The sequence below is a fragment of the Mustelus asterias genome, chromosome 7 (assembly GCF_964213995.1).
Source record: "Mustelus asterias chromosome 7, sMusAst1.hap1.1, whole genome shotgun sequence".
NCBI lineage: Eukaryota > Metazoa > Chordata > Chondrichthyes > Carcharhiniformes > Triakidae > Mustelus > Mustelus asterias.
Genome location: NC_135807.1, coordinates 99,454,978 through 99,479,530, shown reverse-complemented (window position 1 = coordinate 99,479,530; position 24,553 = coordinate 99,454,978). Strand labels below are relative to the sequence as shown.

At 41.7% G+C, this 24,553-nt stretch overlaps 1 protein-coding gene across 1 annotated transcript in view; it reads left to right on the top strand.

Moving 5' to 3' along the window:
* LOC144495875 (transcriptional activator GLI3-like) overlaps window positions 1-24,553 on the top strand; it is a 326,921-nt gene that overhangs the window by 221,545 nt on the left and 80,823 nt on the right. Inside the window, exons 4-5 of the mRNA XM_078216554.1 lie at window positions 18,007-18,212; window positions 23,103-23,252. Coding sequence (XP_078072680.1) covers window positions 18,007-18,212; window positions 23,103-23,252 — 356 coding nt within the window. The remainder of the gene's footprint in view (window positions 1-18,006; window positions 18,213-23,102; window positions 23,253-24,553) is intronic.

Sequence of the window (24,553 nt, the reverse complement as noted above, 5' to 3'; positions counted from 1 at the left end):
AACATAACAGTTTGTATGGGTGCAATGCATTCTCTTTGAAGCCAGTCCCCCATAAAACGTTCCAGCATCCGCAATCATCTGCCTTTACTTCCATAAAGCGCACCGGCCTTTAGAGCCTTTGGTTACGCGCTTCCTTTGCAAGAATGCTGTTTTATTCCTCATGAGGCAACATTGCATTGTGATAGCATTTCTAGTGCACTGTCCGGTGTCCCGCTTTGCCTGCCCTCCCTTCTCTCCTGTGATGGGCCCTTCACTCCCGCACTGGACGCATTATATTCACAGGTTGATGGTGCAGTGTGGCAGGCCTGTGCAGGTCGATTCTGGGAGGGAGAGAGCCGAGCGTTTGTTGCAACACCGAAGTCTATTAGAGTGCCCCGTGAATGCCATTCAGAGAGATGCCAGTGGCTTGAGCGAGCTGCTTTCTCACAATTAGTATGTCGGAGCTGAACTGTTTCTTCTCTAGAAAGAATGCCGAGGTTTCTGGTTTAATCAAGGCAGGACTAACTGAAACCTTGAGCCCTGTTTAAAGTATTTTTAACGAATCCCGACTCTTTGTAGTTAAGACTCCATGGATGTGTTGAATTTTTAATTAAATTTTCTTTTAAGATAATTAAAAATGAGAACGTTTTGTAATTAGAACATTTCACAAAGTACAGCTTTTAAGCTCGATTGGTTTTCTACAATTGAGATTTCTGTCAATAACAGTAAAATAATCAGGAGCGTGCAGTGATGTAGTCACATAAATTTAGGAGGGAGAACAGAGAACTCTAGCAATGAATGGAACAGCAAGAGGGAAGAGAGCGGGTCAGTTGCCACTTGCAATTGTGTGTCTGCGGATCAGTGGGACAGCTACTTAGATGACAAGACTTCATGATTAATGGCGTTTATTCTTGACAGAAGCCCCTTTATTTATCTGCAGTGCAGTTTAGTGATCCTATCGGTTACCTGAATGAAAAATATTCAGTCATACCGATATTGCGGTGTAAATTGAGTAGAGTCACTTTTTTATACTATCTTTAAGCCTTATCGCCTGCACAGTAATTTTCTCGCTGAGGCTCGATATGGAGAGGCAGGATTTAGCTGTACTTGACACAAAGCTGCTTCAATTTCCACTGCAAGTTAGAGCTGCTCTCGGAAATATATGGGGAGCGTGTCTCCTCTTGGAATAAATGCTGATAAGTATTTCATTAAATATGTAAACAACTAATAGCCTTGGCGTTTGTGGACCTTTCTGGCACTCCGATGCAAACCCAGAAGCAGCTTGTTTGCATACAGCGCTTGTAGTTCCACTTTCTTCCAATCAATCATCATCCAATTCCAATCAACATGCAAGCAGACACTATCATTCATCCTGGGAGTAATTTCTGAGCTGGACACACTGAGGTTATAATGACCATGCCGCACATTAGTCACTGCGATAATGGCCGGCGACATCGGCTGAAAAATTCTCCACATCCTCATGACGTTCTCGGAAATGAGGACAAATGTTAAACAAATGTTTATTCGATTAGCTGGCTTCAGCAGCATTGAGTGTGAGGGGGACTACTGACATTGAAGCGACTGAATCTTTTGCAAGTGCAGTTGCTTGTTGCACTATTCTCACATCAATGTGGCACTGACACGCTGCTCCCCCTCTCTCATTGCTGAGGGACTCCTGGAAAATGCGATGAGATTCAGTATCTCGCTGGGTTCGCTGCCTCTGTCGAAGTGGTGGAGGGGCAGCTGGTTACCAATTTTAAAAGGATCCTGAAATACAAAGCTTGCTGCCTCTTCTGGAGATTTGTTGTGTGTCTGCAGGTGTGTCAGATAATTTCCGTCCACTTGGCCGTTGTGAACCCTTTGTCAGCTGCACTGTTAATATCAAATATAAACAGAAAATGCTGGAAAGACTCAGCAGGTCTGGCAGCATCTGTGGGGCGTGAAACAGAGTTAATGTTTCCAGTCCGTATGACTTCAGAGCTTTTATTTTTTACTGTTAATAACAAAAGTGTGACTAAAACATCAAATGTTTAAGTGCACTTCATAAATAAAAGCTATCAGTCGGCTCGAGTTGGATTTTATACTCATTCTGCAAAGCTAGTTCTGTTTTTGACTCTGTTTGCAGACTGTTGTCCTAACTTTATTTATGTGAAACACATTAAACCAGATGAACTGCCCAGATTAGCGGAATTTGGAACCCTAGATTTGCATTGAAATCGGCTGCGACCGTTCAAAAGTACACTTGGAATAGGCAGCATCCACTTTGAGCACACTCCGCAGACTTTTTTCCAATAGACCAGGTATCTTTTTTGAGCAGGGATGAAGTTTAAATTGTAACAAAGGAGTTTGGCCAGCTCGCCACTTTAACAAGCGAACGGCGGAACCACACCGACCAGGAAAGCCCGCAAAGTTGGCACCTGCCCCTGTGCTGAGTTGTTCCCTGTTACCGAGCGAGACAGAGGAAGAGAATACTGCTGGTTTGCCCGGTTTTGATCCTGTCCCCCAGACCTGGATAACCACTTAGTGCTTTGCGTGAAGGCAGGATGGGGCTGTGTGATGTGCCCAGCTGGCATTCCAGTTTACACATGGAGGGTGGTGTTTGGTAAGGTACCGGAGGTCTACCACTAATATAACCAACAATTTGTATTTGCATAGAAAAGCATCCCCAAGCAATTTTGAGAATTTCCCAATATTCCCCTTTTATGGAGTGAGAGATCAGAATTCTCAGGTGTTAAAAAGCGGTAATTTTCCTTGTTATGTTAAATTGTAATTCTCTGGTCGAAATCCTACAGCCAGGAGCAGGCAGCCTGAGAAAGGAAATTCACTTTCTGATTTTCTTGTGTTTATAGGATTATGTGTTAATTAGCTGACTTGCTGTTTGTTACTCAATCTGGAGCATTAAGCAATCGTTATTAATTAGTGTTTAGAGTAACTCTGTAAATGTCAATCAAGCCATTAGGTATAATTAACTGCACCACTTCAGAAACAAGCTCCCAACTAGTAAAATACACTTCTGTTTCCTGCAGTTGAGTGTACGGAAGTTGTGATTTGGAACCCTAGATTAAAAGCTGATTGCATTACACTAGAATTAAAGAACTTGTATTTATATAGCACTGTTCATGACCTTAACAATCTACAGCCAATGAAGGACATTTAATGAGTAGTTATTATTGTAATGTGGTAAACTCAGCAGCCTATATCTGCACAGCAGGATCCCACAAACTGTAATGAGCATATAATTCATTTCATCAATGTTGCTGAGGAATAAACATTGTCCAAAAACAGAATAACTCTCCTCGTTTACCTCCATGACTTTTGTTTAATATTTTACCTGAAAGACTGCAGTTTCACAAACAATATAAATGAGGCTGATTCTACAGCACCAAGAACCTCAGCACATTGTCAAAACACTTCTGGAGGCACAAACTTGGATCTGAGTCAGAAAGTTTAATTTCCATGTAAGGAAAGTATTGCAAAGTGTCAGATAGACTGTGCTCACATTCCTGGAATGGTTCTTGAATTAGAGGTGAGAGTGCTGAGCTTTTCGTGAGCTAAACTAAAACCTCAAAAGTGCTTCTGCCACATGCTGAAAGTCATGGTGTTGTGGAACCAGCCCTGTTTACATAGTTCATATTATATTCCCTGTGTGGGTCATTTGTGGTGCTGCAATCATTGATGCCATCATATCTACTTGTTGCTGAGGTTTGGCCTTGACAGCTACTTTGCCATTTGACTGCAGCACAATGGCAATTACATTGTTCTCTGAATATCCCTTCCTGTCTTCTCTTGTTCTGTCGCCACTATCGCTTTTTTTATACTTTTCCAATTCAATCAAATCAAGTCCAATTCAGAGTCTCAACAAGTTGAGACATTTCCGATCCAGGCAGGCAAGACAGGGCAAGCGACCAAATTACCCTGTCCCGGGCCTGATCTACATGAGCCAAGCTGATTGGAGGAGGGAAAGCAATACCTCCTCCAAGACTTGAGCTCATTTGCATCTTAGCCAAAAGGCCGAGACACCGCTTTTAAAAATTGCTTCATATGAAACATATGAAGCTTCAGTGTAACCTAATGACCTCAACCAAGTGCAGCATCCAATCCACTATCTCTTTGGTATGGCTTTATTACCCTCTTATGCATTACCCAGATTTGGGTTGTTGTGATTAGGAAGAAGGACCTCGGTACATTTTCCCTTTTCTAATGAAAGGTCTAATTGTGATGACCTGAATGTTGCTGTGACTGAAAGCAGCTAATTCAGCACAAATCCTGTCCCTTCTTGTTCTTGGTAATGAAGGCAAATGGCCTGACTTTAACACAAAAACAGAAAATGCTAGAAAATCTCAGCAGGTCTGATAGTACCTTTGAAGAGAGAAGAAAGCCAATATTTCAAGTCTGGATGACCACGTTAGCTTCAAACTTTAGCCCTCTTCTCTCTCCACAGATGCTGTCAGACCTGCTGAGATTTTCCAGCATTTTCTGTTTTTGTTTCGGATTCCAACATCCGCAGTATTTTGCTTTTATCTTGAGGCCTGATTTTAACTTGGCTCAAGTTAATCAGTTCTGAGTGAGTTAAAATCTCTCAAAGATTTTCTTTGATATGTAGCTTTTACTTCTTTAGAGAGGTTCTGAGTTGTGGATCAGCAGTTGTTTAGAGCTCTTAGTTTTCATATTTTGCCCCTTTTGCCTTGGTCTGATAAGATTGGAAGGATCTTTGGTATAAATATGCGTAAAAACAAGTTCAAATACCTCTTTTCTGAGCATTAATAATTCAATGTCTAATCTTGAGCTTTGGCCAGTATTTCCCTGACCCAACTGTTGGGCAGCATGTGGACAGCAACAGAAGACAGCTCTCCCTTGCTCTGAGGAGATTGTCTTGCAGGCATTTAAATCTCCTTAGGAATGCAAGTGGTGAGTGCAATCAAAACAAAAGATATTCTTTGTCAGCTTCAAGATTGAATTTCCAGAACACTGGGAAAACATTTTTCAGGCTTACAAGGTTCAAGCCTTGTAAGAAAACTTGTCTCAAAAATGGCCATTGTTACATGCCTGAGATTGACAACAGGTAATGTACTTCTGGATGAAATCTGGTGAATTGTGAGGCTAATGCAAGCACAAATTATATTCAGATAACAGAGGATTGAAGCTGTCAGACTAGTGAAAGCATGACAATATAGTATCTACAAATCATAAATCTAGGTCATTATAAGATTGGTTGCTGTCAGCCTAAGTAACTGAGGAAGCTTCACTGGCAATTGAAATGGCTCCATGAGCCATCCTTCCTTGGTGATTTTGTCTTTACAAGTCTGAGGAAGTCAATGCTGGTATATCTGTTTTAAGCTCTCTGTGTCATTGTTGTACTCTACCAATCATTTACATTTGGCCAATAACTCAATTGTTCCAAAAAATATTCTAGTGTGGTTTTTGAGTGACTGACATATTGCTCCATTATGTTCTACAACAGTTGGCACAAACTAAGCAGAAACATAATAAAATTTGCCAGCAGATTGCTACTGTGCTGTTGGCTGGATGATTTCAATACATCTTTGGCCAAGTGGGCTGATTGATAATCAACTAATGGAGTCCCCAAACACATCAGCATGCCAAGGAGCTGATGGATTTGACTGGGGTATTTCTTGAGATTGACTCAAGAAGAGCCTGGGTGCACTCCATTATGAAAGTATTTGTTTTGATGGAGAGCCCAGTGTACGTTCAAGTGGTTAAAACAATCAATTGAAATGAGTCACAAATACTGTATTGTGAAACACAGCTGTTATTATTGTGATATCTCACATCCAGTTTATATACATCCAGTGAGTCTTGTACTAGCAGAAATTTCAGTTGCTAATGCTCCTTAAACTGGAATCATGTGATTCACAAATTAAATTTGCAAGCAAAATCTAATATTGTAATTTGCATGTTGTAAAAGATCACAATTTAGATGATCAGTTATAAATAAGCCACCAGATTTTGCACCATTAGGCATTTTAAATATTTTATGTTTTCTCTGGAGGGAGTGGCAAGTGAAGGAATGGGGATATCAGAACACTAAGAATTAAATGACATTCAACTCAACTGGCAAAGAAAACAAAATGAAGAAGAGAAAAGATTCAAGTAGAGGAGATGGCGTAGATTTTCAATCGCATCTCTGTACTTTGAGAAACAAATCTTTTTTTGCAATTTAACAGTTGACCTGTGAACCTCAAGAGTATATTAGTTTATGGAGTCACCCAGTTGTTTATTTATTGTGTTCACATAAGAGTAACACATGAGCAGAAGATTTTCCAATTTGTTTTAATTTAATTATTCAAGACAGTTTACATGGAACCATTTTAATTGTGCTTGATTTTGTTGTTGAAAAGAGATCTTTTGATATTCTGGTCAAGAAACCAAATTGCGATGATCTAGGAAGGCAAAAATAGATTGTTCTTCACATAGCAGCTCAAAAATAGATGGTATGTGAAATACCTCATCATGCTCGCTTTTTGCCTCACACTCCAGTTAATATTGTTTTGTACTACTGTGACATTTCTATAAGTTATACTGGGCAAAGTATAACAATGAGAAGGCGCAACATAAGGTAGGTGCTTATGGTTTTAAATAAAGTGTTACGATCCCTATAGAGACTTTTTAAAAATTTCTAAATTCCAGTGAACAACTAAAAGGATCACACAACAAGAATTCAATTTTAATATTTTTGCTGTAACACACAAACTAAAAGCACCATTGACCAAACACTATTTCTTATACTCTAAACTACAGAAAATATCCACCATTTAATATTTAATGCAACCAAAAATCTTTCTCTATGGTTATATGTTATTCTGTCTCTTAAGTAGATCTTTCTTTCTCTAGGAACCAGTCCAACTCCTTTTTCCTTTTCCAAACAGATACATTTTAATCCCCAAACTGACTTTCATCACATGGATTATGCTGGTGATTCCTCCTCCTAGCCGAGAGAGTGGAACCTTCTAGCTTTATTTAAATCCACATGATCTTGGTTTCTTCAATCCGGCTGCAAGCTCCCACATCCATTTTGTGCAGTGAAGATTGGAGACTTGTATCTCTCTTTCTCGCTGTTCCCTCCCTCTCTCTTTCTATCTCTTTAATTCTTGCAGACTGACCCTGTCTGTGAGGTTCCATTTTTTTTTAAGGAAAGCTCACAGCTTGATCCTACAATTTAAGCCCACCCAATGGCAACATAAATTACATGAGCCTTGCATTCCAGTAGAAATGCTAAGTAGCTGTTCTCTAGGCTCCAGAACTCCATTCTATTTTGAATGGAATTAGATTAAAGTATAACTATTTACAAAACCTGACATTCCTAATATCTCCGAAGACGAAGAACTGGATTTTCGTGGAGTCATGGAAAATCTGCGGCATATTCAAAATGGTGGACGGAACCACATCACCATGTGCAGCAGAAACCATTTTCAGCAAGGAGGAATGGGATGGAAGATAACTCACATGAAGGAAAAGCAAACTTAGCAGTGCCATTTTAACTTGATGCTGAGTTCAAACAGACCTTATTTTCGCTAGAGCAAGGGACTTATCCCACAGTGTGTGAGAATGAACATGAATAATCTTGAAGGGCACAAAAAATCTGTTGAACTGTTAAGCTGTCAAGTTACTTAAATTCACTGCTTTTAATAAATAAAAACAACCAGGTTTCCTATGTCTGAGAGTTGAAATAAATCTGATCTAGCTGTTCAAATAGCTGATAGTTGACACAACCCTAAGTGTTATCATTATAGCATTACTAATGCTTGACTACTTTTCAGAACCTGTCATTATCACAGTTGGGGGCTGTTCACAGTTTTATTAAAAGCAGATAGAGGTTAGTAAAGGATTAGATGTCTTTGATGTGGGGTTATTAATATAAATATTTGCTTCCATAAGGGATTAACTACCTGGTGAGATTTGAATGTATTGAATGTGTTTCATGAATGAGAGCTTTTTTACATATTGAAGTCTGTAATAGGTATTTAGGACTTTATTTCATTTTGTCTCAGCGTGGCTCTTGAGGACCGCCCATGGTGGATACAGAGTGAGTCAACATGGAGCGTGGAAGGGTAAAGGTCTGTGGTTGCAGTGCATAAGTTGGCACTAAGGGCTATAAGGGGCCATGGGATAAGTGGAGACATGGGTTGGCATGGGAATGGGTGGGGTCATAAGTTGGCATGTATGAGTATGGGGAATGGGTGAGGGATTTGAGGCCCAGACGGCCTAATGCTTAAGAGGACAACAGGGACAAAGTGAACAGCCTTTTCCAGCTGATAATCAGCATCCAAGGCTGGCAGGCTGGTCCTCTTCTCTTCTTCCCAGGGCCCCACATCACCACTATCACCTCTCGTGAAGATTCAGTCATGGGGTGTTCTTTCGCAAGGCAGGTGCGGCAAGTTGGGAGATTTCTTGACTCTCTGCATCCGTCTTGGGAGTGTAAGTCCAGGCCTAACAGTCTATCCACTGTCATCATGCCTGTTTGATTGGTACCCCATCCACTCCCTCCACCACCAAGCACAATAGCAGCAGTGTGCCAACTACAAGATGCACTGCAGGAACGCACCAAGGCTCCTTAGACAGCATCATCCAAACCAACGGTCACTAGAGTCTAGAAGGGCAGGGGCAGCAGGAACACTGTCACCTGGAAGTTCCCCTCCAAACCATTCACCATCCTGACTTGGAACTATATCCTTTACTGCCACTGGGTCAAAATCCTGGAACTCCCTCTCAAACAGCATTGTGGATGTACCTGCACCTCATGGACTGCAGTGGTTGAAGAAAGCAGTTTGCCACCGCCTTCTCGGGCAATTAAGCATGGAAACAATTGCTGACCTAGCCAGCAAAGACAACGTCCTTTGAATGAATAAAAAAAAGTGCAGCCCCTCTGGTCATTGCTTACAGTACAAATATCTTGCAACCTGTTCCCAGTAAGATAACCTGCCATTAGGCATGTTGTCAGCAGAATTTAGAACAGTTCTTCATGTCTCTATTTTACCCTAACTTAAAGACACAGTCCAGAAATATAACAATCTAATAAAACCTCACATTTGTAACGAGGGATTTGATAAATTGGGGCTTATCTTGTTTGCAGAATAAGAGGGACGGCCAGCTCAGGTATTCAGACGGTGAGCGATGACCAGCTAAGGTATTCAAGTCTCTCAAGGGTTGAATTGTGAGAGCGTTTCCACTGGTTGATGAAGTAACAAAGACAGAAATTTAAGATGCTTACAAAGAATCAAAGTAGAGGTCTTTACACAGAGTGGTTAGGAAACTGTTGTTGAAGCAGAACCTGTTAATTATTTTAGATTCTATATCCAAACTTTTCCCCCAGCAGTTAGAAATTCAATGTTTAGAAAGTGGTAAGAAGAGGTATTGAGATCAGATACTTTCTTTAACCTGTCAAGCACTTTGAAAGCCAGACACTGGATTCACACAAGTGTTTTCATGCTGAAGTGGTGCATGACCAACAATTCCATGGAATTACCCTCTGCTTTGCTCTGGAGGTTTATCAGGCCTAGCCTCCATGTGGTGAACCAATGTCATTGCACCTTGAACACCAGTAAGTAGTCTCACAACACCAGGTTAAAGTCCAACAGGTTTATTTGGTAGCAAAAGCCACTAGCTTTCGGAGCACTGCTCCTTCGTCAGGTAAGTGGGAGTTCTGTTCACAAACAGGGCATATAAAGACACAAACTCAATTTACAAAATAATGGTTGGAATGCGAGTCTTTACAGGTAATCAAGTCTTGACTTGAGCAGCAAGCGCTCCGAAAGCTAGTGGCTTTTGCTACCAAATAAACCTGTTGGACTTTAACCTGGTGTTGTGAGACTTCTTACTGTGTTTACCCCAGTCCAACGCCGGCATCTCCACATCATTGCACCTTGATACAGTGCCTGTCACTGACCCACAGCAAAAAACAACAAGGTCCCCAGGATAGTGGCTTTTCTTTGTTAAAAGGGAACAGATGTTAGGGAAGAAGGTGCTGGAATATCCCAGTGAGTAAGCATAACTGAGAAATTTACAATAATAAAAGCAAAACATGGTGGGAATATTCAGCAAGTCAGGTTGCCTCTGTGGAGAAAAACAAGGGTTAATTTTTCAGGACAATAATCTTTCTTCAGAACTGGTATTAGAGAATGGATTGGGTTTGTATTGGAGAAATATACTTGCTCATGGTCCGTTCTCTAAAAAGCACCAAGAATAGTTACTGCTCAATGACTCTGCACATACAGCTGCACGTGCTTGTCTTGTTGGACGGTGTGGCGTATGAAAGAGTGGGATTTGGAAGGATAAACTTGCCTTGTGTTTCCTGACAGTTCATTCCCTGAGTGCTTTTATGCTATAATTATTATTACAGTAAAAAAACAAAGGTGACTGTGTGAAGTGTTCATATTCTCAGTATTTGTATTGTGGAAAACACCAACAATGCAATTATAATTCCAGACCTTCAAAACTTGGGCTGTGCCCGGAGAGAACAATTTGGGCAGCACAGCACAATGAAGTGGTGGTAGTTGCAGATCTCACTGGTGGTGTGAGTAATTTTATATGATGAATTAGTACTACAAACCATTCCCTCATACTGGATTATGAGGGCCTTTTTTTCCCTTCAGAATTTATTTTAGAGTTAAATCTCCTAGTGTGTCGCTTTGTGCATTGGGAACAGAGATTAGAAATTTGAGTGTGAAGAGCAACAGGAACAATTAGACTGATTTTTCATCCAGTCTCCTTTGGCTTAATTTTCATTGAATCTTCTGTACATATTCATTAAAAGCAAGCATGCAATAATATATTTGCAACGTCATCCTCTCACCCCTCCGGGATCTGAATTTGAATCAAATTTGAACTTGAGATGAAAGGCTTCCCTTTGTGATCATGCTGTGGTGGGTACTGTTCTGAAGCTAATGTTATGGGGCAGCAGAAATGGCCTCAATGCAACACCCAGCTGTGCTGAACCCCAGCTCCGAATACATAAAACCCATGTGGTTATACAAGTGGAAATGTGTTCCACTCAACAACACTGATATTCCTCCCTTCCAGAAGCAAAAAAAAGTGTCTGCACATGGCCCGGATGTTCTGGTCTTCGTATGCTTGTAACCTGGAGATGTCCCAGAACGTGTACCAGGGGACCACTTGGAAGTCCCTTATGGTCTACTTCTGCTCCTATATCTTATGGTCTAACTCTCCTCTGACCCTCCCCCATAACCCCTGATTCTTCCCCCTCCCACCACCCAAACTCTCCGACTCTCCCTCCAGACCCACTGACTCTATCCTTGTCTGTCCAACTCGATCCCTCCTCCAACCCTTCGACACTCAGCCTGACTCTCCTTCCAACTCTCCTCTTCTCCCCTAACCTTCCAAACTCTCCCGATCCAAACTGACCCCACTCGCCATTCTACCCATCCTGTCAGCCTACCCGACCAATCACCCTGCCACCCTAGTCAGCTGTCACCCAACCGTCCTACCCACTTACCACACTCTCACTCATTGACTAACACATTGCAAAACTATTTAGATGTCCCAAAACTTTTCACTACACAGCTAATGAAAATTTACTAAAATGCAGCAGTTAATGTCATAAAAAGGCAGTGTGGCTTGCCTTCCTCCAATAATCCTGCCCCCTAGGAAGGACTCCCAGAATAGCTTCGCTCCATATTTCTGAAGTGGCTTGATTCAGAAGTCTGGATGAGAAATGTGGAGCTCTGACACTGTATAAAATAGGAGTGGTGTGGCAACCCAACAGCGATTGGCATTCCTTGGATGATTCGGCCCATTTCATGGAACTGAATTCATGTTTTTTTTAATGTTTGTTCATGGCATGTGGCAGCTTCATTGTCCGTATCTAATTGCCCTTGAGAAGGTGGTGGCGAGCTGCCTTCTTGAACCACTGCGCTCCATGTGCAGTAGTATACCCAAAGTACTGTTAAGAAAAGAATTCCAGGTTGACACCTCATTTTCAGGTATGCATCTTGCTGCTCCTGAAATGCCCTCCTGAACTCTTCATTGAACCAGGGTTGAACCTCTGGCTCAATGGTAACGGTAGGGTGAGGTATATGCCAGGCCATACGGTTACTGATTGTGATTATATACAATTCCACTGCTGCTAATGGCCTACAGGTCTTCATGGATGCCCAGTTTTGAGTTGTTACATCTGTTTGAAATCTATCAAATTTAGCTCAGTGGTAGTGCCATACAACATGATGGAGGGTATCCTCAACGTGAAGATGAGACTTGGTATGCGGTGGTCACCTCCTACCTATATTGTCTGCATCTTTTTGTAAGGTTAGATTGGTCAGGGTGAGATTAAGTATGTTTTTAGCTCTCTTTTTGGTTTCCTCTCCATCTGCTGCAGACCCAGTCTACTTCATTTAGGACTCGACCAGCACAGTTAGTAATGGTGCTACTGAGCTACTGTTGGTGATGGACATTGAAATCGCCCACCCGAGTACATTCTGCACACTTGCCACCCTCAGTGCTTCTTCCAAGTGATATTCAGCGTGGAAGAACACTGATTCATCAGCTGAGAGGCAATGTTAGGTGATAACCAGCAGGAGGTATCCTTGCCCTTGTTCGTCTTGATGCCATGAGAATTCATCGGGTCTAGAATTGATGTTGAGCTCTCCCAGGGCAGCAGAAAATAATTGCCTTGCTACTTTGAAGTTTAGTTGACTTCTTGGTTTTCTAACCTTGAATTATATATACGTTCTTCACTCTCTCCATCTACAAGTACTAATTTTATTTGTTAAATCACGAGTTCCATGTTTCCGATAAGCCACATTCAAATGAACTTGAGGTCAGAGACAAACTGCACCAGTGTACTCCATATTCTCTGATATGGGTTTCCTTGTGGCTTCCTGGAGGAGGCAGGGACTGAATTTTCCCCCTTTCTTGTGCTTAAGTTATAGTGAAACATTTGTTTTTCTATTTGATCCACTTGATTATATGTGCCAAGGCCACCACTAAGAGTTTCTTTGTGTGCTGGAGATGTTATCGATTGTAAGTTTGGTCTTGGTCCAAGTGGGAACATCGAAAATGATCTGTATTGGTCTGAGATGTAAAACAGAACATTTCATACTACTGTATATTCAGGCACAGTCACCAAATCTGAAGGCACAGAGTTACATGTGGAGCATACATTATACAGGGAATCAAAGTCAAATCACTTAAACATGAGGAACTGTCAGCTGAAAATCTGAAGATGCTTTGTTGTAAATTTACCTGGTTGCTAATTTTAAAAAATAGTAACTGAATTGTAACATCTCAGTGATTGAACAAGGTGGATGAAACATTACTGTTCATAAAGGTTACACCTGGTTAGTCTTCACATTTTGATTGGCCTGCAGTTACTTTAAACAGATAATTAAACAGTCATAGCAACTTGCATTTATATAGTGCCTTGAAAATAGTAAAACATTCCAAGGTGCTTCACAGGAGCATTATTGAACAAAATATGATACCAGGCCATATGGGGAGATATAATGGTTGCTGACCAAAAACTTGGTCAAAGAGTTATGTTTTGAGGAGTGTCTCAAAGGAGAAAAAAGAGGTAGACAGGTGAAAATATTTTGGGAGGAATTTCAGAGCTTTGGGCCTTGGCAGCTGAATTCTACAGCTCTCGGGGCTAAAGGAATCAGGGAATATTGGGGGAAATCAGGAAATTGAATTCGTGGATCAGCCATGATCAAAATGAATGGTGGAGCAGGCTCAAAGGGCCAAATGGCCTCCTCCTGCTTCTTGTTTCTGTTTCTATGGGGCACATTTGATGGTGCAATTAAAATCAGGAAGGCTTGAAAGGCCAGAATTGGAGGAGGGTTGTAGAGGTGGACGAAATTGCAGAGATAAGGAAGGGTAAGACTATAAAGTGATTCAAAACAAGGATGATAATTTTAAAATAGGAATGTTATTTTACTGGGAAGCAATGTGGGTCAGCTGGTGCCATGGTAATGAGTGAACAGTACTTGGTGCAAGTGAGGACATGGATAGTGTAGTTTTAGTGGCCAGGGTGTTTAGAGGGTAGAACATAGGAGAGCAGCTAGGAGTATGTTAGAATTGTCAAGTCTTGAGGCCAATAAAAGAATTGGCTAAAGATTTCAGCAGCAGATGAGCTGAGTCAGGTGATATTATTAAGTTGGAAATACATGGTCTTAGTGATGTGACAGATATATGGTCAGAAGTTCAACTCAGGATCAAGTATCACACCAAAGTTGCAAACAGACTGGTTCAACCTCAGACAGATGCCAGGAGAGGACAGGAGTCAATGGCTAGGAAACAGCGTTTGTGTTAGGGCCCACCCATTATTTAATTGAAGGACATTTTTGCTCACCCAGTAATGGATATTGGATAAGCAGTATGACAATTTGGAGACAGTGGAAGGAGGGGTTAAGAAATATTTGTGGTGAAGTAGCTCCCGTCGTTTTCAACATACATATGGAAACGAGCATTGCTTTTTCAGATAATGTCATTAAAGGGCAACATATGTATGAGAAATAGGAGGGGGTTAAAGATAGATCCTTGGGGGAAACTAGAAATAATGGTATTGGAGGCGGAAGGCAGCTCAACACCACCTTCTCAACAGCATTTAGGGATGGACAACTCATGGGATGTGATGCTCACGTCCCATAAATGAATTAAAAAGAAGTTGATTCTCTGGCTACGACGAGATAACTAAGGATGGAACCTGGCAAGTGTAGTCCCACCCAGCCCTTGACCCTCGTGCATATGTTAAATCTCAATGACAGGCACCCTGTATACATTTATCATCAGTGTACAATTTGTTTTATTTCCTCGCTTCCCCCTCCAGTAGCCCCACCACCCCCATTTTCTGGAAGATTGCAAACATATGGTGGATGTGGTCTGATTTTGTGTTAAGTTTTGATTTTCTATAGCTGTCCACTAAAGAATCTAGTGCTCACGATGAGAGAGCATGTTTATTGAACCCTTTGATAACTCTGAATTCCTCCAATTCTGCCTCTTGGGCATCCCCACATCCTGCACCCCACCATAGCCATTAACCCTCCACTCCTTGTTTCCTCCTTTAAGACGCTGCTGAAAATTTCCCTCTGTGATCAAATGCTTGGTTACCCATCCTAACATCTTCTTTGGCTCGCTGTCAGTTTTCTTCTGTGATTGCACTGCTGTGAAACACCTATGGACTCTTTACTGTGCTAAAGGTGCGGATATATGCCAGTTGAATATACTGTCATTGTGAGGACTCCCCTTTGAAGTGAGTAGCTCTTTGGAAATCCACCTAGATATAAAAATCTGGGATAGGGAGTAACTGATTTTTAAAATGGGCTGTGATGATGATGGTATTTAAAACCAAAAAATAAAAGTTTGAATGTGCAGAGGAACTGTTTGTTTCCACTAAGAGCAACTCTTTGTGAACGTTAAGATTCACTCCGTCCCTGCTTGGTTTCTTGCAGTTCATTTAGTTTTCTGTCTGTCACATGATATCACACTACATCTACTACTTTTTAAAGATCATTTGATTTACTGGAGTGTGAAAGAAAGAGAGAAACTGCTGAACATTCAAGTAAAACTTGCAAGAAGATCAGTTACGATGGAAGTAATGGGAGTCCAGCCGCTCTCTAGCTACTGTGGCTAATCCATTACAAATGTGGTTAGCCTGAAAGCTATTCTGAAATAGCACAAGAGACCAGCATCTTCAGTAAAGAACTCATCAACTTTGAAACCATCTTTATTATTGCTCTTCCAATATTATGTGCTTGTGTCAGAACTGTCAGGACTCATCAAGGCATGTTGTGATGAGGATATTGTGATTCTGCAATGGGGTATAGATAGATTTGGGTGATTGGGTGAAAACCTAGCAAATGGAGTTTAATGTGGGGAAGTGTGAGGTCATGCATTTGGGTAGGAGGAACCAAAAGGCAGATTATTATCTAAATGGAGAGAGACTGCAGGTGAGTGAAGTGCAGAAGAATTTAGGTGTTCCAGTGCATGAATCACAAAAAGCTAGCAGGCAGGTCCAACAAGTAGTTTGAAGGCAAAATGGCATTTTGGCCTTTATTGCAAAGGGGTTGGAGTTTAAAAATAAGCAGATTTTGTTGCAATAGTGCAGGGTGTTGTTGACGCCTCACCTGAAATACTACACACAGCTTTGGTCCCCTTACCTAAAAATGGATATTAGTAACATTTGAGGCAGTCCAAAGGAGATTCACCAGGCTAGTTCCAGCGATGAGAGAGTTGGCCTATTAAGAGAGACTAAATAGTCTGGGTCTGTACTCCTTGGAGTTAAGAGTGAGGAGTGACCTTACTGAAACATACAAGATCTTGAGGGGGCTTGACAAGGTAGATGGTGAGATGTTTGCACAAGTGGGACAGTCTCGAACAAGAGGACATAGCTACAAGATAAAGGGCCGGTCATTTAAAACTGAGGTGTGTAGAAATTTCTTCTGACAGAGAGTGATGGATCTCTGGAATTCTGTACCGCAAACAGTGGTGGAGGCTGGATCATTAGAAATATTTAAAGTGGAGGTGGATAAATATTTTATAGATCGAGGGGTAGAGGGCTATGGGGAAATGGCGCAGGAAAGGAGTTGAGGCTGGCATTGATCAGCCATGATTGTATTGAATGGCAGAGCAGGCTTGAAGGGCCTGGTGGCCCACTCCTGCTTCTATTTCTTGTGTTCTTCTTGTGTAACATATCATAATTACTGGAGGCCTCGTGGCACAGTGGTCACATCACCACTACCTCTGGACCAGAAGCTCCAGGTTCATGTCCACTGCCAGGACTTGGCCATGGAAGGAGCTTTCACAATGTGGTTCAACAGGCTGCTGATCAGCTCAGGAATCCTTTCACCACTTCCCCACTATTCCCCAGAGGGAAAGAAAAGTGTGAAGATATACTTTAAAAAATCATTAAAAATCACACCATGCTTTATTCAACTTTACAATGTTGCAATTGTACTGGATTATTATGTGTATTGTCATAATTGAAGGGATTTGAAAATGGACCCATTGATATTTAGTTCTAAGATGTATCAGTGATAGCATTTCGTATTTGCCTATTCATCACATTTTTCTACATTGCCATTTGTCAGGTTTGAGTATCATTATAATTGATAATCCTTTTCATAATTATAAAGGGCAAAATATGTAAGCAATTGAAGCATCTCAGTATATAATGTTATAGACAAGTGAAAAATAACAGTGAGTTGGTATTCGCCACATCCTGACCCTCCGAGTTTGTTTTAGTGAGTTTTAGTTTCCCTGGAGATTAGCTTTGATCTTTGTCAAATTCAGATATTTCAAGTCCCTTGTAACTGATAACTGAGTGGAATTGGCTTCTCACATCAGATTACAGTCTGTCATGGTGATTGGTGCCAACAGCAAACACTGATGATCACGGTCTACAAAAATCTGCTGTTACATTCTCATAGCATCAAAGGAATGTGCTCCCCCCACTGCTCTCACAGCTGCTCCCAGTGGCTTTTTCTTGCACAGTAAATTAATTGGAAAAACAAGGGACAAAAGGCATTAGGTGGGGTCAGCTCTGTGTCGCAGCCTACACATGACGAGCTTTAATCACTGTCTTTTTTAGAAGGCCAGGTTACTGCAGCCAGAAACTCTCCCCAAAAGAGGAGGCTACGAGAGAGAGAGCCATGCTGAAGCCTCAGAGTGAATGCTACAGTCTCTCAGTTTCAGTGTGAAGGACTGATGATAGAAGTGTGTCAGAACGCCTGCTTGCTTCTATTGAAACATTACTCAAGTTGCAGTCTTCCAAAGATTTATTTTGAAAAAAACTATGAACAAAGTTGATTATTTCATCAGTATTGTAACATCCATTAACACTGAAAAAAAATAGCTAAACTTCTTGCCCATGTTTTTGATTTCAGGGAACATTCTGATAAGAGTTCACACGTCAGCAGTACCTTCATGTTCAGTACTATACAGTTTGTCTCATTTGTTCAATTTGTGGAATCCAGTTTCTGGTGAAGCGAAATCATGCTAAGACGACTATTTAACTTACCGTTGTAACCAGTTCATCTGTGATTTTGTTTTCCCTTTTAGGCCTCCCTCTCTTTCAGGTAGTCCAGCATTTTCCGACATCTCACTCATCAGAATTTCCCCACAAAGAACTCCTGTTGGTACGTCAGAACCAATGTTTAACCCACCACATCCATACATTAACCCGTATATGGACTACATTAGGTCTCTACACAGCAGCCCCTCTCTGTCAATGATTTCTGCAGCCAGGGGACTCAGCCCTACTGACGGTGAGCACCATGTATAATTTTGTGCATCACTTTAATGAGGTACAAAACTAATGCTGTGAATGTTTTATAATTCAAACTTTTAAATCAAATTATAATGCTAATAGTACAATATTTAAAATGACTGTCTATTTATGGTGGCATCTATATATAACCAGCTAATGATTTTATCATTGTGGTGATCTAATGTATATTAAAACCTCTCAGTGGATTATAGTTTGCTGCTTACATGAAATCCTATTTCAGTGTAGACCTTGTCTATTTTTTTTCTGTTCCTCCTTCTTCTCAGTGTTGTTTTGATTCCCAGGTGCCTCATTCTAGGAAACATGCAGATTCACAATAATGTCACTTGAGTTGTTGGGACAGGAGAGGGTGCTTCAATCGTAACTTTAAGAATTGAAAAACAACATAATCAGACCCAGAGGCTGCCTGAAACATAAGTGCATGTTCCTATTCATTTCCACATATCTCAGGTTGCTGATAGTAAAATAAAGTGTTACAATTGGAATTCATCCATTGATGAGACAACATCAGTAAAACAGCCCTTTCTAAAGTTCTATGGTATGAGGACAAATCAACAGGTAAGAAATATGAGTACACATGGGAATCCTAGAATCCCTACAGTGCAGAAGGAGGCCATTCGTACCATTGAGCCTGCACCAACAACAATCCCACCCAGGCCCTATTTCCGTAACCCCATGTATTTACCCTGCTAATCCCCCTGACACTAAGGGGCAATTTACCATGGCCAATCAACCTAACCTGCACATCTTTGGAGTGTGAGAGGAAACCCACACAGACACAGGGAGAACGTGCAAACTCCACACAGACAGTCACCCGAGGTCGGAAATGAACCCGGGTCCCTGGCGCTGTGAGGTAGCAGTGCGAGCCACCGTGTCACCCATAACATAGTTGCCTAAGGTTCACGGATCCTCCTGCTCTGACCAAGACCGCAAGAAACTACAAAAAAGTTGTGAATGCAGCCCAGTCCATCACGCAAACCAACCTCCCATCCGTTGACTCTGTCTACATCTCTCGCTGCCTCGGGATGTCAGCCAGCATAATCAAGGACCCCAAGCACCCCGGACATAGTCTTGTCTACCTTCTTCCATCGGGAAAAAGATACAAACACGTACCAATCGACTCAAGAACAGCTTCTTCCCTGCTGCCATCAAACTTTTGAATGGTCCTATCTGATCTTTCTTCTCAGCCTATCGGTAACTGCAACATTATATTCTGCACCCTATCCTTTCCTTCTCCCCTAACTAGTTGATCAACAGTACGTTTTGTCTGCGTAGCTTGCAAGAAACAATATATTTCACTGTATCCCCAACACGTGACAATAATAAATCAATTCAATTCTGTTGCAAGATATCACCTCAGTCCAGCAGCTGCACGATTTGTTTTAAGCAGGTCTGTATTTAGAATAAAAGGGAGGTGGGATGTTACTCAATCTCACAGCTTCGGTGCCCACTGTCATGTAACAAAGATGAATGCGCATGTGCTTCCAATTTGTGTTGTGAACAAGGTACAGTGTCTACCTGAATTCTCAGCACGGCCACCAGAGGGAAGAGACACTGCAGAGAAGCGTTTTGCCGTGCTCAGTTGTTCGCTTGCAGTGGCTGGTGGCATGGTTCATTATAAAGGCCTGGGGTTGGGTTTTGTGCCTTTCCAGATGAATCAAATCTGGGAAAACCAAAAACGAACAAGTGAAGAGGAAACTCAGAGCACATTCCTCCATCATATTGTGTTAACATTATTGCAATTACACAGCTCTTCCTTGAGGTTTTTCCCTGCCTGGTCCATGCTCTGCAACTACAAAGTTGAAGAAAGAAATCTCCCATCCCACTGAGGACGCTTCAGGCCAATCCACATCTAACAACCTGCTCTGAAAAGTCTTCTCATGTTTTGGCAGCTGTGACAAATTCTATTATAGCAGCTGAGGCAACATTCAAAAACAAATCACCCAAATCTCAGTGTTTAAATTTTTTTTAAAAAATTCTCCAATTTAGTTCTAGATCCACATCTTCACCATAAACTAGTCAGTTCTTCTTTGGGCCATATCCTATCTGCACCAAGTTTCAGTGAAATACATCAGTTAGTTTTTGAGGTAAAGGGTGGGATTTTATGGCGTCGCTCGTCCCAAAGCCATAAATTCCTGCCAGAGGTCAATGGACCTTCCCATTGTCCGCCCCTCGCCTGCTCCAATTCCCGTGGTGGGCGGGGCGGTAGAATTCCGGCGATATTGTTACAGACAAACAGACTAATGAACAGGGGCAAAATATTGCCTCCACTCACTTTCAGTGGCGGAGATAAAAAGAAATAAGTCGCAGAGAATTTTTTATTTAAAAGCAAGACTGACTGTAATGCATGATTCCTGCTCTAGGATTCAATACTGTGTAATCTCATACTCAACAATGCAATCACCATGTAGCGTTGGGAAGTAGGTAGTGTACAAATACTATGGAGTTAGAATTTAGTTGAGAACATCTGCAAACTGAACTGAATTGATTTGATATCTTGTGCAAAACAAAGACAACACTTCTTCCAGCACTTCTACTTCATCGTCTAGCTCAGTGGGACTGCCCCCACTCTTGCCTAGCCATTGTGTCACCAACAATATTTCTCTTCTCACCCTTGCTCCATTATCTCTGGATAAAGGCAAATTACTGCAAGTGCTGGAATCTAAAACAAAAACAGAAAATGCTGAAAGATCTCAGGTTTGACAGCATCTGTGGAGAGGCAATAGAGCTAACGTTTCAAGTCTGGATGACCCTTTGTCAGAGCTGGCGAAGGTTCATCCAGATTCAAAACGTTGGCTCTGTTCTCTCTCCACAGATGCTGTCAGACCTGCTGAGGTTTTCCAACATTTTCTATCTGTTATTTCTGGAGTTCCCTAATGATGTATTCTGGGTCTCCTTTTCTTTCTTAACTACAGTTTCTCCTTTGCATCTATGTTAATGACACACAGATCCAGTTCCACCATTTCTCGCAACTCCTCCACTGTCTCTATATTGTCAGACTGTTTGTCTGCCTTCCCAGTCTCAGATTGACTGTAATTTTCTTCATTTCAGTGTCAGGTAGACTGAAACCATTGCCTTCTCCTTGCACCATAAAGTCCATTCCCCTTCCACTAACCACTGACTGATGCCAAATCTGACTCTTTGCAATCTGTATTCAACCTATCTGATCTGGAGTTGGGTATCACGCTGCCAAAACATGCATCCCCATCCTCCCCAGCCCAACAACCCTTCGCATTTGCATTATTTCTATCACACAGACTGCCTACCTCCACAACAACATCTGTCTCAGCATCTGCCACAGGCCGTTTGCTTCCAAAACACTCATTTATATTTCATATTTCCAGTAATCTCCAGGTTGGCTTCCCATCCTGCATACTCTAAACTTCACCTACCCAAAACTCTGGTGTCTGGTTTTAGATTGCACCAGGTCTTACTCATCACCCTTGTCCTTGCTGAACTCGATTGGTTCCTAATCACCCAGCACCTTCAATCTAAAATTCTTATTCCTGTGTTCAATTCCCTCCATGGCATTGCCCCTAGATATCTCTGTTAACACCTCTACCCCTAACCAGCTAGAACACTGTGCATCTCTAAACTTGACCTTTTGTGTATTCCCTCTTCTTTCTATCCATCATTAATGATCATCTATGTCCTGCAGTCTGACATTCCCTCCATACTCTGCTCCATCTCACCAGCTCTCTCTCCTTTCAGACTCACCCCAAAACCTACCTGTTCAAGTATTCCTTACTTTTCTTCTCGAGGAGAACACTCCTTATCTTAGTATCCACTTTTCTAAGTTAAAAATTAATATATTAATGTTAGTGGTAGTTGTATTTATTGCAGATGGCTACACAAAATGTAAAAAGATTTTGGATGTACTGGTGACTTAACAGTCAGTTTCCCTGCATTTACTTTTATTGTTTTCCACTTAAAGCTGACCAAAAGATATGGAAAGTTCTCATGCATACTGTGCAGCTGCAAGGAAAATCCAAATGCAAGTGTGAATATCAAGGTAGCACTCTGCAGAAAATAACTAAGTCTTTTGCACATCACTGTAGCTCTGCTGGCTGCAAGAGGCCAGTCAGAACTGGAAGAGTAATAGTTCTGAGAGTCCTGTTTCAAAAATAAGTGTTGAAAAGATCAATCCAAAAGTTCAGCAGAAGCTGCAAGTCTTAGTCAGTAGCAGTCAATTGCTACACAAGTTATAACATAACTTATAGGTTCATGTGACTTACAAACCACTGGATCTTTCTTTTTGTAGTTTGCATGTGAACTCAATCGTCTCCAAAATAAATCCCGACATCCTCCTCCATGGCGAAGAAAGGGTTGTAGAACTCCATTGTACTATTAAACGCAAATGAATTGAGGAAATGTCTCTGTCATTTTGCATTTTATATCTTTTTGGGGTAAAATGCAACATGTCTACGAGGATATATTCATTGAACTCAAGAATATCTCTTCAACCAGTTAAACAAATTTTAGGATTTGTCTATACTAGTTGGGAAGGATGTACAAGTTTGTAAATGTTTGCATGCCACCACAGAAAGGTGACAGAGTATGGGATTTTGTTTATCAGCTGTTTGCAATGAACGAGGAAATGATTTTAAAGAATGCATGTACAAATAATTACAAATAGTTCACAGGAAATGCTTCCATTTAATCTGAACAGAGTCCTGATTACCGTCACGTAGAATGTCCTAGAGCAATATAGAGCCTTGACCAGTATTAACTGAAAACTTGGCAGGTATCCAGATCAGTTAATATGTAAAGAGTGCATTTGAAGTAATTTCCAAGAATGCAATTTGTTTTCAGCTATTGGGGCCTCATTAAACAACCTCGGTGATGGTTTAAAGTCTATTTGCTTTTGCAGTACCACATGCTGGAGTCAGCCCCGCGGAATATTATCACCACCAGATGGCCCTGCTGGCTGGCCACCGTAGCCCGTACGGTGACATCCTCCCTCCGGCTGGCACGGCAACTGCTGGCGCTCTTCACATGGAATATCTGCACACAATGGAGGGTAGGTAACAATCAAGAAAGTTGCATATTGAAAAATTTGCCATGTAAAAATTTCCATTTAAATGCTTTAAAAATAAATCTGAATGAAGCTCAATCAATACAATGTTAATAAAACAACCCACCCCAAAAAAAGACAGTCTTGGGCTCTGTCACAAAAGTTAGCAATTTGAGTCAACTGGCATTAATACGATCTGGTCTTTTTTCTTGTTGAGTGTTATCAGTGGTAAGTGAGGTTTAACTACTGACCATCAATTGCCAGGTCAAAGAGGGTGAAGATCTGAATTGTATTTTCCAAAGTAACATCCAGTACCGTGGAATGGCAGGTCGAAGCCTTCCTCCTGCATTATCACAGAAAGGAGCCTTCATTCTCAGGTAACAGAAATCCTGGCTCCCCATTAAAGGTCATGATGTGGAGATGCCGGCGTTGGACTGGGCTAAACACAGTAAGAAGTCTCACAACACCAGGTTAAAGTCCAACAGGTTTATTTGGTAGCACAAGCTACAAGCTTTCGGAGCGCTGCTCCTTCGTCAGGTAAGTGGGAGTTTCGTTCACAAACAGGGCATATAAAGACACAAACTCAATTTACAAAATAATGGTTGGAATGCGAGTCTGTACAGGTAATCAAGTTTTAAAGGTGCAGACAGTGTGAGTGGAGAGAGGGTTACGCACAGGTTAAAGAGATGTGCATTGTCTCCAGCCAGGACAGTTAGTGAGGTTTTGCAAGCCCAGGCAGGTCGTGGGGGTTACAGATAGTGTGACATGAACCCAAGATCCCGGTTGAGGCCATCCTCATGTGTGCGGAACTTGGCTATCAGTTTCTGCTCAGAGATTCTGCGTTGTCGTGTGTCGTGAAGGCCGCCTTGGAGAACGCTTATCCGAAGATCAGAGGCCGAATGCCTGTGACCGCTGAAGTGTTCCCCAACAGGAAGAGAACACTCTTGCCTGGTGATTTGTCGAGCTGTGTTCATTCATTCATTGTCGTAGCATCTGCATGGTCTCCCCAATGTACCATGCCTCAGGACATCCTTTCCTGCAGCGTATCAGGTAGACAACGTTGGCCGAGTTGCAAGAGTATGTACCGTGTACCTGGTAGATGGTGTTCTCACGTGAGATGATGGCATCCGTGTCAATGATCCGGCACGTCTTGCAGAGGTTGCTGTGGCAGGGTTGTGTGGTGTCGTGGTCACTGTTCTCCTGCAGGCTGGGTAGTTTGCTGCGGACAATGGTCTGTTTGAGGTTGTGCGGTTGTTTGAAGGCAAGAAGTGGGGGCGTGGGGATGGCCTTGGCGAGATGTTCGTCTT